Source organism: Schistocerca piceifrons, chromosome 5 (genome assembly GCF_021461385.2).
Source record: "Schistocerca piceifrons isolate TAMUIC-IGC-003096 chromosome 5, iqSchPice1.1, whole genome shotgun sequence".
NCBI classification, from domain to species: domain Eukaryota; kingdom Metazoa; phylum Arthropoda; class Insecta; order Orthoptera; family Acrididae; genus Schistocerca; species Schistocerca piceifrons.
The window spans coordinates 643344546-643359915 of NC_060142.1; the positions used below are offsets into that span (position 1 = coordinate 643344546).

Consider the following 15370-nt stretch of genomic DNA (forward strand, 5'->3'; position numbering starts at 1 on the left):
AAGGGGGTACAACACCTTAAGCGTATATTATCGCAGTGAAAGAAATTGCCGAACTGAGGTAATATTACAAAAAATTCACTATTCCATGAGTGATAGATGAGATATAAGACCACTGAGGTATAAGACTTCTGCTTTATGGCATGTGAAACGTGAAAGAGTTCAAGAAAGAACTGAGACATTACGAAAGTGCTGTCAAGCCATTGCTGAAACGAAAAATTATAATTAAAATTACAGGGATGAAAATTTCAAAAACTTCAGTAAAAAAAAAAAAAAATAAATAAAAAAAAAGCTAAAGGCACATGTAACAAAAGCACCAAAAGCACAGTTTGGGATGCAAACAGGAAGTGTTTCAACTGTGGTGCCAAAGTCACAGATCAAATAACTGCAAACACATGAATAAGGGCAACAGACTCTTCAATTGCAACAAGTTTGGCCAAATCTCACATGAATACATCAAGGAAAAGAATTGTAACAATGAAAACAATCAATTATTGATAAAATTATTTAATCTAATCGATAAAAAATCTACTCACCAAGCTGCAGCAGAACACACACATAAACCACTGTTGTGATTGGCGAGCTTTTGGAGCCAATGGCTCCTTCTTCAGGCAGAAGGGTTAAAGGGGAAGGAAGAACGGTGAAGGAAAAGGACTGGAGAGGTCTATCAAAAGGGGTAGATTTTGGGAAAGTCACCCAGAATTGCAGGTCAGGGGAGACGTACTATATGGGATGAGAAGGAAAGACAGATTGTTTGGGACTGCATTGGATGAGATTTGAAAATCTGAGAGCTTAAAGGAGGAAGACAGGGTAAGACAGAGATTACTATTAAAATGTCATGCATGAGTTAATAAGAGTGAGAAGCTAAGAGCATTGTACATAACACAGGTGGGTGGGGGCAGAGAAAAATAGACGGGAAAGACAATTAAAGATGTAGAAACTAAAACGGAGTGAAGCAAAGAGTAGTTACAGTGAAGAAAAGCTGAGACGAAAGAAATTAACGTAAATGAAGACCAAGTGGGTGTTGAGAACCAAGGACATGTTGTAGTGCTAGTTCCCACTTGTGGAGTTCTAAGAAACTGGTGTCTGGGGGAAGAATCCAGGTGGCGCATGTGGTGAACCAAGTTCTGAGGTCACGAATCTCATTTTGTAGAGCGTGCTCTGCAACAGGATATTGTGAACTGCCAGTATATACCCTCTGCCTATGCCCATTTATCGTAATTGATAATTTGGTGGCAGTCATGCTGGTGTAGAAGGCTGAACTGTGTACATAATAGCTGGTATATGACATGTCATTTCGCGCATGGCTCTCCCTTTGCTAGTACATCTTTTGCCAGTTACAGGGCTGTTGTAGGTTGTGGTAGGAGGGTGCATAGGGTAAGTCTTTCAGCGGGGATGGTCACAGGGGTAGGAGCCGTAGGGTAGGGAGATGGGTGCAGAAATAACATAGGGTCTGACAAGAATATTGCAGAGATTGGGTGGGTGAAGGAAAGCTACTCTAGGCACGGTGGGCAAAATTTCAGACAGTATGGATCTCATTTCAGGGCACAATTTTAGGAAGTCATGGCCATGCCGAAGTAGCTGATTAACACATTCCAGATCAGGATAATACTGACTCACCAATGGTGTTCTCCAAAGCTGTTATGTGGAGGGATCAGCAGTGCCAGGATTTGATGTGATGGCCTAGGAAATCTGCTTTTTAACTAGGCTGGTGGGGTAATTACGTGCAGTGAAAGCCAAGGTGAGAATGGTGGTGTATTGCTGTAAAGAGTCTGCATCTGAACAAATACATTTACCTCACATGCCAAGGCTGTATGGGAGGGAACTGTCAAAATGTAAGTATTGTTGTTTGTTGGTTGGTTTAATGTGGACGCAAGTGTGTAGCTGGCCTTTGGTGAGGACGAGACCAGCATCAACGGAAGTGGCTTGAGAGAACATCATATTTGTTCACATGGATGGTATTGTTTATACATATTTAGAGTTGAAAACTGTGTGGAAATTACTTTTTTAAAATGGTAGTTCTTGAAGAGAGCTGTTGAAATTTTTGGGTGTGTCATACAGCGTTGACTAATTTGACCTTCAGAGAAGACAGACACCATTCAAAACTTTGCAGAACTGTAATCTATTGCTATGACTAACAGGATACTTTCAGTAGTTAATGTCAAGTTAATGTAAAATTACTCAGTGATTGCCAAACCCCTGAGTGGTCTACTCAAAAACAACCAGGAATGCAAGTTTGAAGAACAACAGGAACAAGCTTTGAAGATGCTCAAATACGTTCTTTCATTAGATTCAATTTTAAACATCTACAACCAAAAGTAAAAAACTAAAAGAGGTTCTTACACCACTGAACTGATTTTAGAATGAAACATGTAGATGCTTTAAGTTGCTGTGTGAATGTAGAGTTTGGTTTTGCAGATAGTTTAATAGGCAGAATCAGAAAATTGAAATGAAGGACAGTGTTGTGGCAGTGATAAAAACATGCTCAAAGAACAAGCTTACAACAACTTTTTAGTAAGAGATGGGCTTCTTTTCAAGTTCAACAGAAGAGAAACTTTAGTGGTTCCATGCGCTATGCAAGGAGATATCATCATCCAGTTTATGCTGAAAAAGGACGTTACTCTTTCAAGCAAACTGAAGAGAAAATGAAAACGAAATTCTTAAATGGCAAATTTGACTGACAAGATGCAACGAGTGATCTCCAAATGTATAAAATGCTTAACCACAAATAAGGAGTCAGAAAAGAAGGCAGATTTCCTTCACCATTTATTCAAAGAGTTTAAAAAGTGATATACACAGATCACTCTGGAACAATTCAGTTGACTCATAAAGGATGTAGACACATCCTAAATATTACTGACACATTTGTCAAGTTTAGTTGGCTGTTTCATGTAAAGACAACAACATTTAGTGATGGTAAATTAGTAAGGTGAAATCAGAAAAAAACTAATTTTCAGAGTCCAAGCACGTAATTACTGATAGAGGGACTTGCTTTACTTCTCATGAATTCATGGAGCACTGCATGGCATAAGTAATTGAACTACAGAGAATGTGCAAATTCAGATGACCTATTTTTCTTTGCCTATGAACATTGCTAAGCTTAGCAAACAATGCAACAACAAATCGTACAAACAGTACCACGTGTTCATCATTCCATGAATTCAATATAAAACAGAAGCACTGGAACATGCCATTTCAGCTTTCGACAGAAGTAGAAATACATACACAGTATGACCTTCACATCACAAAACAATCTGAAGAACAGATTATTTATTCATATGATGAAGAACACATGCAAATGAGGGATATTACATTAGAAATCAGTAAGTTTCAAGACAAAAATTGGGCTAGCTTCGATCAATGTCTGAAGAAGTCTTTTACATATAAATTTGGTAATCTTGGAGTGTAAAAGCAGCCACAATCTGGACCAAAATTAAAGCCGATAGCCAAGAATCTTGATCCCTTCCCGAGTTAAAAAAGTTTCAAAAAATTATATGTATGATGGTGGCTGAGAAGTGATAACCATGAGGGCACCTGCACTAGGACAACATGTGCCAAATTTATGTAATCCTGACTGAGAGGCTATTCATCTCTGACTAGAATGATTATCGTGATGATTGACTCTGGGATTTGGATGGGAGATTTAAAGGTTTTGCTACCAAAAAGACTGGTGACGCACCATAAATGCTGAATAATGCAGTGTCTCCATAGATGGAGAAGAAATAAATATTGCTTATGGAGAAGAAGCAAGTTGGATCATCCTGTTTCTTTGTGTCATTTCATGAACATACGTTTGTAACCTTGATAATAAATAAATAATATATGTGGAATATGGAAACTGGAGATATGTATAAGATAACTTATTTTAAATCAGAGAAATAATAAAAGGAATCAGTTAAATTACAATGGAGAGAATGGCTGAAGAGTATTAACCTTCAGAAGGCAAAATTTCAGATACTGCTTTCAAAAACACTTAAATGTAGAATTAACTATTTCTAGTTTCCATGACTTCTACGTTCCTTCCTCAGGGAAGAAACAGGGATTGATAGTGGAAAGAAAGGTTACTCAGATCCCACTTTGACAGAAGGACCCATCAGTTTCGAGGATAAGAGGAGACAAAGACGAAGGGGAAGGCTTCAGAGAGCATACATAATAAATAGAAAGGGAAAAGACGAATCTTTCAAATTATAACTGATTTTCCCCTTCCTTCTCATAGTTTTGGTCTAACTATGGCTGATGATGGTTGAAGTAGAGAGGATATAAAGTGTAGACTGGCAATGGCAAGGAAAGCGCTTCTGAAGAAGAGAAATTTGTTAACATCGAGTATAGATTTAAGTGTCAGGAAGTCGTTTCTGAAAGTACTTGTATGGAGTGTAGCCATGTATGGAAGTGAAACATGGACGATAAATAGTTTAGACAAGAAGAGAATAGAAGCTTTAGAAATGTGGTGCTACAGAAGAATGCTGAAGATTAGAAGGGTAGATCACATTACTAATGAGGAGGTATTGAATAGAATTGGGGAGAAGAGGAGTTTGTGGCACAACTTCACTAGAAGAAGTTGGTAGGACATGTTCTGAGGCATCAAGGGATCACCAATTTAGCACTGAAGGGCAGCGTGGAGGGTAAAAATCGTAGAGGGAGACCTAGAGATGAATACACTAAGCAGATTCAGAGGGATGTAGGCTGCAGTAGGTACTGGGAGATGAAAGAGGCTTGCACAGGATACAGTAGCATGGAGAGCTGCATCAAACCAGTCTCAGGACTGAAGACCACAACAACAACAATGGCTGAACTCTCAACTCATATTTGTTCCCCCACAAAAACATTTCAGACAAGTTTCAGTAAAATCAGTACATGCATAACAAATAACCGAAATAAATATAACTTTAATTTAATTTTGAATGTAGTACCTTTCCCAACAAACATTATATTGTACACTGTTGTGTACAGTGATAAAATAAATGCAATCATATTTATTATGGTTCCAGTGAACTCTGAATAATACACCATGAAAAGTCCACCGACATCAGTGTAGACAACACGACCATCTGAGGCCTGACCCGGATTGGTCAGCTCACTGGAAGATGCGATTTTCTTGACGAGGGCAAGCATGTTGTCCCCAGTGTGTTGAAATGTTCCTTCAGGAATGTAGAATATACTGTCAAAGACTGTATGATACACATATCCATTTGCTTTATGTGCAAAATCCAATCCTGAAAAAAAAAAAAAAAAAAAAAGTTTATGACAAAAAGTGTGTAGTTCACATCAACAAAAAGAAGAAAACAGAAACAAACTCTATGGCACTTAAAGTCAGCTCTACCAATAGGCTTTCACAATGTTCTCTCATGCAACTGTAATGATAATTGATATCTTGTCACTGTTTTATTTGTGTAATGCATTAAAAAAAATCAATATTCCCTTACCTGATATATTACCAAAATCCCTAAACACTCTAAAATCTGTATCAGAAGGAACCAAACCACTCTGGAAAATTTCTTCTCCAACAACTGTACCATGGGGGTGAGGAGCAGAATCAGCATACATCTGTATATCAATATATGCACAATTACAGTACTAGAAAACAATTTCTGATTCTTCTGATTCAAAAACAAATAATTAATAAAATATTGTACCAATGTGGAAAAGAAAAAAAAGAATTTTACAAACATATGAAAAGGTGATATGGCCAACAATAGCAGCAGTAATGAAACCAAGCAGCTGCATCCAGAGGATGAGACACTAACTTACATTCCAATGACAGGGACAGCTTGTCTAGTGTCAGTCCAGCAGAGCAATTTCATAAGCGGGACATTTCCAAGCTGTAGGTGAATCACAAGTTAGATAATCTGCTTCTGTCAATTACAGCATTAAAGATAGGTTTGGATTCTGTTGAAGTTATTGGCAGTTCGGATTTTATGAGGCATGGCCTACACCTCAATAACAATGGGGAAAAAAACTGACTGGGTTAACAGCAGAATTTTTAAGAGGCAGCATTGTCACTAATGACAATATTCCTTTAGCAAATGGTATGAAGGTAGAATTTTTTAAGAGTTAACTCAAATTTCAGGCTGTCAGCATCAAAAGAAGCAAAAAAACTTGAATCTAAAAAACTTTAAGGTAAAAAAGAGATTAACATAAACTTATCGCATCAAAATATTCGAAAGTTAAATTATAAAACCAAGGAACTTCTGATTTCCAGAATGAATTTTTACTTTGCAATGGAATGTGTGTTGATTTGAAACTTGCCAACAGATTAAAACTGTCTGTGAATCAGGATACATACACAGGACCTTTGCCTTTCAAGGAAAAATTCTCTGCCAATTGAGTTATCCAGACGCACCTCACAGCTCTACTTCCCCCAGCGCCTCTTTTCTAGTGAGACTAGCAACCCTGGAGGATTGAAGGAAAAAGATACAGAAGATGAAGATGGAAGACAAGAGACTAAGGGGAAGGCCAAGAGATAAGTGGCTAGAAGTAGTTGAAGAAAGCATTCAGAAGAAAAGACTGAACCACAGTAGTGTCAGAGAGGTGGTGGAAAGACCACAGAAGATGGAGAGGTTTGTGTTCCAAGAGGACTCTGCCACTGACAGGAAATGTACATGACCATCCATACATCACTTCAGTAACTTTTCAACATCAGGCTACTGCCTCAAGCCAAGTGGAAAAATCCTTTGTTGGTCACATGGCCCCAATCTGAAGCTGCAGAACATAACAACTGTTTTCTTTCAATTTAGTAATCTGACAGAATGGACATATTCCTACTCCACCTGTAAATACCAACTGTCACCAACTTTTTTCTGCAGGGGTGCCACATTCTGTGAATTGTCTTTCTTTTTCCTTGAAGATATTCTGCTACTAGAATTCAGCTGTGAGCAGTTTGTAGACTCATGGGTCCCTTTGGGTGTGACTTACTGGAAATCCAGGCTAGAATAAACAGTAAAATAGCTACAATATGTCCCTTGCTGGAAATTTAACTTATCTATTTATGCTTTAATACATCTACATGCCTATACCTCCCCCTTATCCCAACTGGGCAGCAACCACCCTGTGCCAATACAAACAAAGAATATTTACTTTCACAAAGTAATCTATGAAAAATGTCCAGTTATGTTATCCATTCCATATAGCAAATTTTTCTTCACCACCAGTTTACAAACCTGGCACCTCCTGACTGAGCTCCATCACATGAACATGCATTCATGCCAACGGTTACCATGCATGAAGTTGAATGGCACAAGCAGTAGAGACAAAGATGAATGTAGAGGTGAAAAGGGCAAGTAAAGCAGGACAGTGAAATAATGTTACATATATATCTACTTATTTGTTATCTGTAGAGGTGAAAAGGGCAAGTAAAGCAGGACAGTGAAATAATGTTACATATATATCTACTTATTTGTTATCTGTAGAGGTGAAAAGGGCAAGTAAAGCAGGACAGTGAAATAATGTTACATATATATCTACTTATTTGTTATCTGTAGCGGTCTTCAGTCTAAAGACTGGTTTGATGCAGCTCTCCATGCTACTCTACCTTGTGCAAGCCTCTTCATCTGTAAATAACTACTGCAACTTACATCTTTATGAATTTGCTTACTGTGTTCATCTCTTGGTCTCCCTCTACAATTTTTACCACCCACACTTCCTCCAATACTAAACTGGTGATCTCTTGATGTCTCAGAATGTGTCCTACCAACCGATCCCTTCTTTCAGTCAAGTTGCTCCTCAAATTCCTTGTCTCCCCAATTCTATTCAGTATCTCTTCACTAGTTAGAGGACTGACCCATTTAATCTTCACCACTCTTCTATAGTACTTCAAAAGCTTCCATTCTCTTTTTATCTAAACTGTTTATTGTCCATATTTCTCTTCCGTACATGACTACACTCCAGACAAATACCTTCACAAAAGACTTCCTAATACTTACATCTATATTCAATGTTAACAAATTCCTCTTCTTCAAAATGCTTTTCTTGCCATTGCCAGTTTAGATTTTATATCCTCTCTACTTCAGATAACATCAGTTATTTTGCTAACCAAATAGCAAAACTCATCTACTACTTTAAGTGTCTCGTTTCCTAATCTAATTCACTTAGCATCATCTGCTTTGACTACATTCCACTGTCCTCATTTTGCTTTTGTTGATGTTCATGTTATATCCTCATTTCAAGACACTGTCCATTCCATACAACTGCTCTTCTAATTCCTCTGATGTCCCTGACAGAATTACAATGTTGTTGGCAAGCCTCAAAGTTTTTATTTTGTCTCCCTGGACTTTAAATCCTCCTCCAAATTTTTCTTTCCTTTCCTTTACTGCTTGCTCAATATACAGATTGAATAACATCAGGATAGGCTACAGCCCTGTCTCACTCCCCTCTCAACTACACTGCATCCCTTGCATACCCCTCAACTCTTATAGCTGCCATCTGGTTTCTGTACAAATTGTAAATAGTCTTTCACTCCCTGTGTTTTACCCCTGCCACATTTAGAATTTGAAAGAGTATTCCAGTCAGCATTGTCAAAAGCTTTCTCTAAGCCTACAAATGCTATAAATGTATGTTTGCCTTTCCTTAACCTATCTTCTATGAGAAGTCATAGAGTCAGTATTGCCTCACGGGTTTCTACATTTCTCTGGAATCCAAACTGACCTTTCCCAAGGTCATCTTCTACCAATTTTTCTATTCTTCTGTAAAGAATTCATTTTCATATTTTGCAACCAAGACTTGTTATTAAACTCACTGTTCAGTAATTTTTACATCAATCACGAACTGCTTTCTTCGGAACTGGAATTACTACATTCTTCTTGAAGTCTGAGGGTATTTTGCCTGTCTTATACGCCTTGCATACCAGATGGAAGAGTTTTGTCATGGCTGGATCTTCCAAGGCTATCAGTAGATCTAACAGAATATCATCTATTTCCGGGTCCTTGTTTCGACATAGATCTTTCACAAGTTCTCACAGTATCATATCTCCCATCTCATCTTCATCTACGTCCACTTCCCTTTCTACAGTATTGCTCTCAAATTTACCTCCCTTGTATAGACCCTCTACATACTTCTTCCATCCTTCAGCTTTCCCTTCTCTGCTTAGGACCGGTTTCCCATCTGAACTCTCGTTGTTCATACAGCAGCTTCTCTTTTCCCCAAAGGCCTCTTTAATTTTCCTACAGGTGGTCTCTATCTCTTCCTTGGTGAAATATGCTTCTAAGTCCTTACATTTGTCCTCTAGCCATTACTTCTTAGCAATTTTGCATTTCCTGTCAATCTTAATTTTTAAACATTTGTATTCCCTTTCACCTGGCTCATTTGCTGTATTTTTAAATTTTTCTCCTTTCATCAATTAAATTCAATATCACTTGGGTTATCCACAAGGATTCCTACTGGGCCTTGTCTTTTTACCTATTTTATTCTCTTCTGTCTTCACTGTTTCATCTCTTACAGCTACCTATTCATCTTCTACTGTATTCCTTTCCCCTGTTCTAGTCAACCATTGTACAATGTTCCTTCTGAATCTCTCAATAACCTCTGCTTCTTTCAACTTATCCAGGTCCCATCTCCTTCACTTCGTACCTTTTTCCAATTTATTCAATTTTAATCTACAGTTCATAACCAATAAACTGTGGTCAGAGATTACATCAGCCCCTGGAAATGTCCTACAATTTAAATCCTAGTTCGTAAATCTCTGCCTAACCATTGTATAATCAATCTGAAACCTTCTGGTGTCTCCAGGTCTCTTCCACATATACAACCATCTTTATGATTCTTAAACCAAGTGTTAGTGATGATTAAAGTACACTGTGTGCAAAATTCTACCAGGTGGCCTCCTCTTTCATTCCTTTCACCGAGTCCATATTCATTTACAATTTTTCCTTGTCTTCCTCTCCCTACTGTCGAATTCCAGTCCCCCATCACAATTACATTTTAGTCTCCTTTAACTATCTAAATATTTTCTTTTATCTCATCATACATTTCTTTGGTATGCTCATCATCTGCGGCACAAGTTGGCACATAAACTTGTATTACTGTGGCAGGCATAGGCTTTGTGTCTATCTTGACTCTGATAAAGCATTCACTATTTGGTTCATAGTAGCTTTCCTGCATTACTATTTTCATACTCATTATTAAACCTACTCCTGCATTATTCCCATTTCATTTTGTGTTTATAACGCTGTATTCACCTCACCAGAAGTTTTTTATATTTTCTAATCTACCTGTCTGATTAAGGAATCTAACATTCCATCCTCCAATCCGTAGAATGTTTCTCCTGATGAAGACATCCTCCTGTGTAGTCCCTGCCCGAAGATCCGAATGGGGGACTATTTTACCTCCAGAATATTTTACCCGAGAAAACACCATCATCATTTAACCACACAGCACAGCTGTAATTTCTCCTTGCTTTCAGTGGTTCACAGTACCAGCACAGCAAGGCCACTTTGGTTGATGTTACAAGGCCAGATCAGTCAATCATAAGGTGTTGCCCTTGCAACTACTGGAAAGGCTGCTGCTCCTTTCCAGGAACCACACATTTGTCTGGTCTCTCAACAGATACCCCTCTGTTGTGAGTGTACCTGCAGTACGGTTATCTGTATCGCTCTTTTGGGCACCCCTATCTGCTGCCCCCCTCCCCCTTCCCCCCTTTTCACTCCGCACCTACAAACAGCAACACTGTGCCAGACGAGCCCACAATGCCAGGACTGCTAAGCAAGTAGACTGGGGTTAGGTGTGGCCTCAAGTGGAGTGTATAGAGAGAGAAAGAGGAGGAGGAGATGTTGGGGAGGGGTAGCTGATGGCTCGGAGGGAAGCAGAGGGCGTATGTGATAGGAATGTCGGAGGGAGAGGCAGCAAGTGTACAGGACAAGAATGCGACACAGGGACCAGAGCCTGCGAGTTTGTGCACTGCATGATGGTGATGACATGGAGATGTGGATTAGGAAGGGAGACCGTTGGGTAGAGGGTGTGAATGCAGTGGGTTAGTAGAGATTTGGGACAGGAGGATTACAGGAGCATAGGATGTGTTACAAAAATGATTTCCCATCTGTGTAGTTTAGGAAAGCTGGGACTGGGGAAGGATCCAGATGGCACAGGCTGTGAAGCAGCCACTGAACTCAAGCATGTTGTGCTCATCAGCATATTCCACCACCGAGTGGTCAACTCTGCTCTTGGCCCCTCAGCAAAGTTGGTATGTGACATGGCTGCTTTCACCAGTGGCACTGCCTCAGATGAGATACGGAAAACATCTGACAAGACTAGAGCAGGATGTGCTGGGTGAGTAAATCAGGCAGGTCTTGTGCCTGGATCTTGCACAGGGATATGACCCTTGTGGTAAGGAGCTGGGAATGGGAGTGGTATAGTGATCGATCACAATGTAGTATAGGTTGGGTGGGTGGTGGAATGGGGAGGATCGTGGATAGTATGTCCCTCATTTCTGGGCATGATCAAAAGCATCCAGACACCCCTAAAAACATATGTTTTTCATGTTAGGTGCACTGTGCTGCCACCTACTCCATATTAGCGAGCTCAGCAGTCATTAGACATTGTGAGAGAGCAGAATCGGGCTCTCTGTGAAACACACAGACTTTGAACGTGGTCAGGTGATTGGGTGTCACTTGTGTCATACATCTGTACGCGAGATTTCCACACTCCTAAACATCCCTAGGTCCACTGTTTCTGATGCGATAGTGAAGTGGAAATGTGAAAGGACATGTGGAGCACAAAAGCGTACAGACCGACCTCGTCTGTTGACTGACAGAGGCTGCCGACGGAAGAACACAAATCATGCCGGTAAATGCCAAATGATGCCTCGCTTGGTGTAAGGAGTGTAAACAATGGATGACTGAACAGTGGAAAAAAGTTGTGTGGAGTGATGAATCATGGTACACAATGTGATGATCCAAGGCAGAGTGTGGGTATGAAAAATGCCTGGTGAACGTCATCTGCCAGCATGTGTAGTGTCAACTGTAGTGTCCTGCAGTTGGCAGGAAAGAACTAACAGGCAATTTGAACACATCTTATTATCATTAAAGAAAAACACCTTTTTGGCATACACTAAGTGTTAAACACAAGAACAAACAGAAAAAAAGCCCACAACTCTTGTGATGGCAAACCAGATAAGGAAACAAGACACGGAAGAAATTACTGACCAAAAGCTACACTGCACAATACAAAATACAATGTGCTACTACAATGTTACGGTGAGTGAATACAATGCTAGGGCCACTGTAAGTACTGGCAGTTGTTCTGGCAGGAGGGTGAGAAGCCTCGGGAACCAGAACAGATAAGGAAGAGCGGAAAGGTCGACCATGAAGTATTTCCGCTGGACTTTTACCAGCATGAGGGGCAGCGCGATATGTAGCAAAAAAACGAAGCACTGCATCTTCCAGCAGGTGATGGCTCAGCAGCTTATCAAGCTGGGTCTTGAACGTCCACACAAAACGTTCTGCCCGGCTGTTTGACGCAAGATGCAATGGGGCGGTATGGTCGAAGTGAACTGTGGACCATTATCCATAACAATCGTTTTGTGGAGGCCCTCAACAGTAAAGAGGTGCCGGAGAATTTTGATAGTCTCTGCAGAAATGGTGTTCATCATGCGGGAGTCATAAGGCTATCCCGACCCGGAGTTGATCAGTATGAGCTACTGGGAACTATGAAACAGCCCTGCAAAATCCAAATGGAGACGTTCCCACAGAGCAGCTGCATCCAGCCACAAAAAATACTGGCATAGGGGTGCTGCCTGATGTGTCTGACATGGAGTGCAGGCGGAGACAAGGAAGGCAATGTCTTTATCCAAAATGTGCCAATAAACGTGCTGGCGAGCCAACTGTTTGGTGAGGACGATGCCCCAAAGGCCTGCATGGAGGAGGTGGAGGACACGGCGGTATGACCACCTGGGAATCACTACGCAAAAGGATGACGCCACTGCAGAAAAAAAGAGACTGTGCTGATGATCCCAAAAATGCTGGACCACTTTATCATGGATGCTACAACTGGTCGGCCTACCTGCAGCAATTTGGCGGTGGAGAGCTCGCAGCATCTAATCCTGAGCAGTGGCCCGCCAGACCACAGTGGCATCCAACAGCAGCACGTCCAGAGCTGTGTCCATGTGGAAACAAGCCAAGGGGGAGGCGCTAAACTCACAGTCCATCCCAGCAGGCAGCTGGGACAGAAACTCAGCACTTGCATGCCTTTCAGAGGTGCGGAAGACAATATCAAAGTCGAACATCGCCAGGAAGAGTGCCAATGCTGGAGGCGCACCGTCTGGGTGGACACAGAAGCACCAAAGGTTTGTGGTCGATCTGCAGTGTGAAATGATGACTATACATGAAACTGTAGAATTTCACCAGGGTGAAAACCAGCACCAAAGCTTCTTTTTCAATTTCATTGTATTTCGTTTGTGTGTCGGTCAATTTTTTGGATGCGAAAGCCTCTCAACACCGTCAACCACTTGGAAGAGACCACACCCAGGCCATAGTCCTAGACATCAGCAGTGACGATTAACAGCCAAGGAAGGATTGCAAGTGGCCAGACAAGGAGTGCTGGAGAGAGCTGACTTGAGACATGTGAAAGCCTGCTACCATGCTGTGTCCCAAACCCAACACACACCCTTGCACAATAACGCAGTCAGGGGTGCTGAAATCTCGGTGTTGTGGGGTATAAAATGCCATTAATGATTGATTTGACCAAGGATGGATTGCAGATGGTTCACACTGGTGGAGCGACGCAGGTTTTGAATCACCTCAAAATATTCCTTAGACGCGTGTAGGCCACGGGCATCAATCGTGAACCCAAGACAGATGACCTCTTGCGCAAAAAAGTTACACTTTTCTTTCCGGCAATGCAGGTTAGCCTCAGAAAAAAACCGAAACAGCCGATCCAGCTTGTATGCAAGGTTTACCACAGACGAGCCACCAACGATAACATCGTCCAGATAACTGGCCGCCCCAGGCACCTGGCTTGTGAGATGTTCCAAATAACGTTGGAAAATGGCAGGGGTGCTGGCAATGCCAAATGGGAGGCGGTTGTACTGGAAAAGGCCACAGAGGGTATTAATGACTAGGATCTGCTGCAATTCCTCATCCAATGGCAGCTGCAAATAAGCATCACGCAAATCAATTTTGGCGAAAACAGTTGAGCCCACAAGACGTGTGAGTGTGTCATCCACCGATGGGACAAGATATGCATCGATGACAGAATGAGAATTGACTGTGACCTTAAAATCACCCCAGCTGCATAAAGCACCATTCCGCTTCTCGACTATCACGATAGGCACCAACCAGTGACTGTGCATGACGGGAGAAAGGATGCTTTCATCTTGTAGGCAGCAAAGTTCCACCTGGAGCCTGTCTCGGAGAGCAAAGGGGACCGGGCAGGCCTTAAAAAAAATGAGGGAAGAAGTTGAACGTAACAGTGAAACCCTTCACCTCCAGTGTGGAGAATGTGAACAACGTTTCATATTTGCTGAGCAATGGGGTCAGGAGGGTATCTGATGAGGGAATCAACACTGCCTGTACCACATCCAAGCACCAAAAACTGAGTAGTGAAGGAATGACCGTTGTAAGAGATTGGCGTGGAAAAAAATGCCATCGACTGATATATAGTGATTACTGAAACTGCACAAGGTGCAAGTGTACAGGGATAAAGCTGGCAAGCCCAAACGTTGGTATGTGGCACCATCCACAATAGAAATGGATGACACCAAGCCAATTTGGAAGACCACCGGAATATGCATGACCTCCAAGGTAAGGAGAAAACAGGTACCCGACTGGGGAGTGATGGAGAATACTTAGCCGTCAATGGAATGTGAGGCTTCCAAGTCCTGAGGTGACGATTCATGACGAGCTTGTGCATCCACATGAAGCGTAGCATCTATCCAATGTTTTTGTGAAGCCTGGAACACCACGGCAATATGGCCCACTCGGCTGCAAGCTGTACATCTGGGTGTGCTCCGACCATTGGTGAGTCCGGAAACAGTTCGGACAGGATGGAATCTGAGTGAAAGACTTCCTGTCACGGAGTGGACGAACGAATCAATGAGGCTCCCGCTTGGCACTAGGCAACTGGAGAGCTGTGAAAACAGTAGGATCAAGACGCAGTGGTTGTAGCCGGCGAGACTGTTCAAACGCACGAATGATCAGCAGACAGGTGGCGAGGGACAGATCCTGTAACTTCAAAATATCAGCCTGAAGACCCTCGTCTGGTGTGTAAAACACCACCATATCGCAAATCAACGAAGACGTGTAAGATTGTTTGCAGGCAACATTGGCGTACCAGAATTTACAATCCCGGGACAGACTCTGGAGTGTCGTAATCCATTCCTGATAAGTCCGACCAGGGGACTTTCGACAAGAAAAGAAAGTCTGATGTGCGGAGGTGACATGTATTTGTG

At 41.5% G+C, this 15370-nt stretch overlaps 1 protein-coding gene across 2 annotated transcripts in view; it reads right to left on the reverse strand.

Moving 5' to 3' along the window:
- Positions 1-15370, reverse strand: part of LOC124798387 (endoplasmic reticulum metallopeptidase 1-like) — a 250540-nt gene that overhangs the window by 110840 nt on the left and 124330 nt on the right. For both annotated transcript variants that reach the window (XM_047261761.1, XM_047261760.1), the window contains exons 5-6: positions 5421-5541; positions 4908-5210 (exon numbers count right to left, since the gene is read on the reverse strand). In XM_047261761.1, the coding sequence (XP_047117717.1) occupies positions 4908-5210; positions 5421-5541 (424 nt within the window). The remainder of the gene's footprint in view (positions 1-4907; positions 5211-5420; positions 5542-15370) is intronic.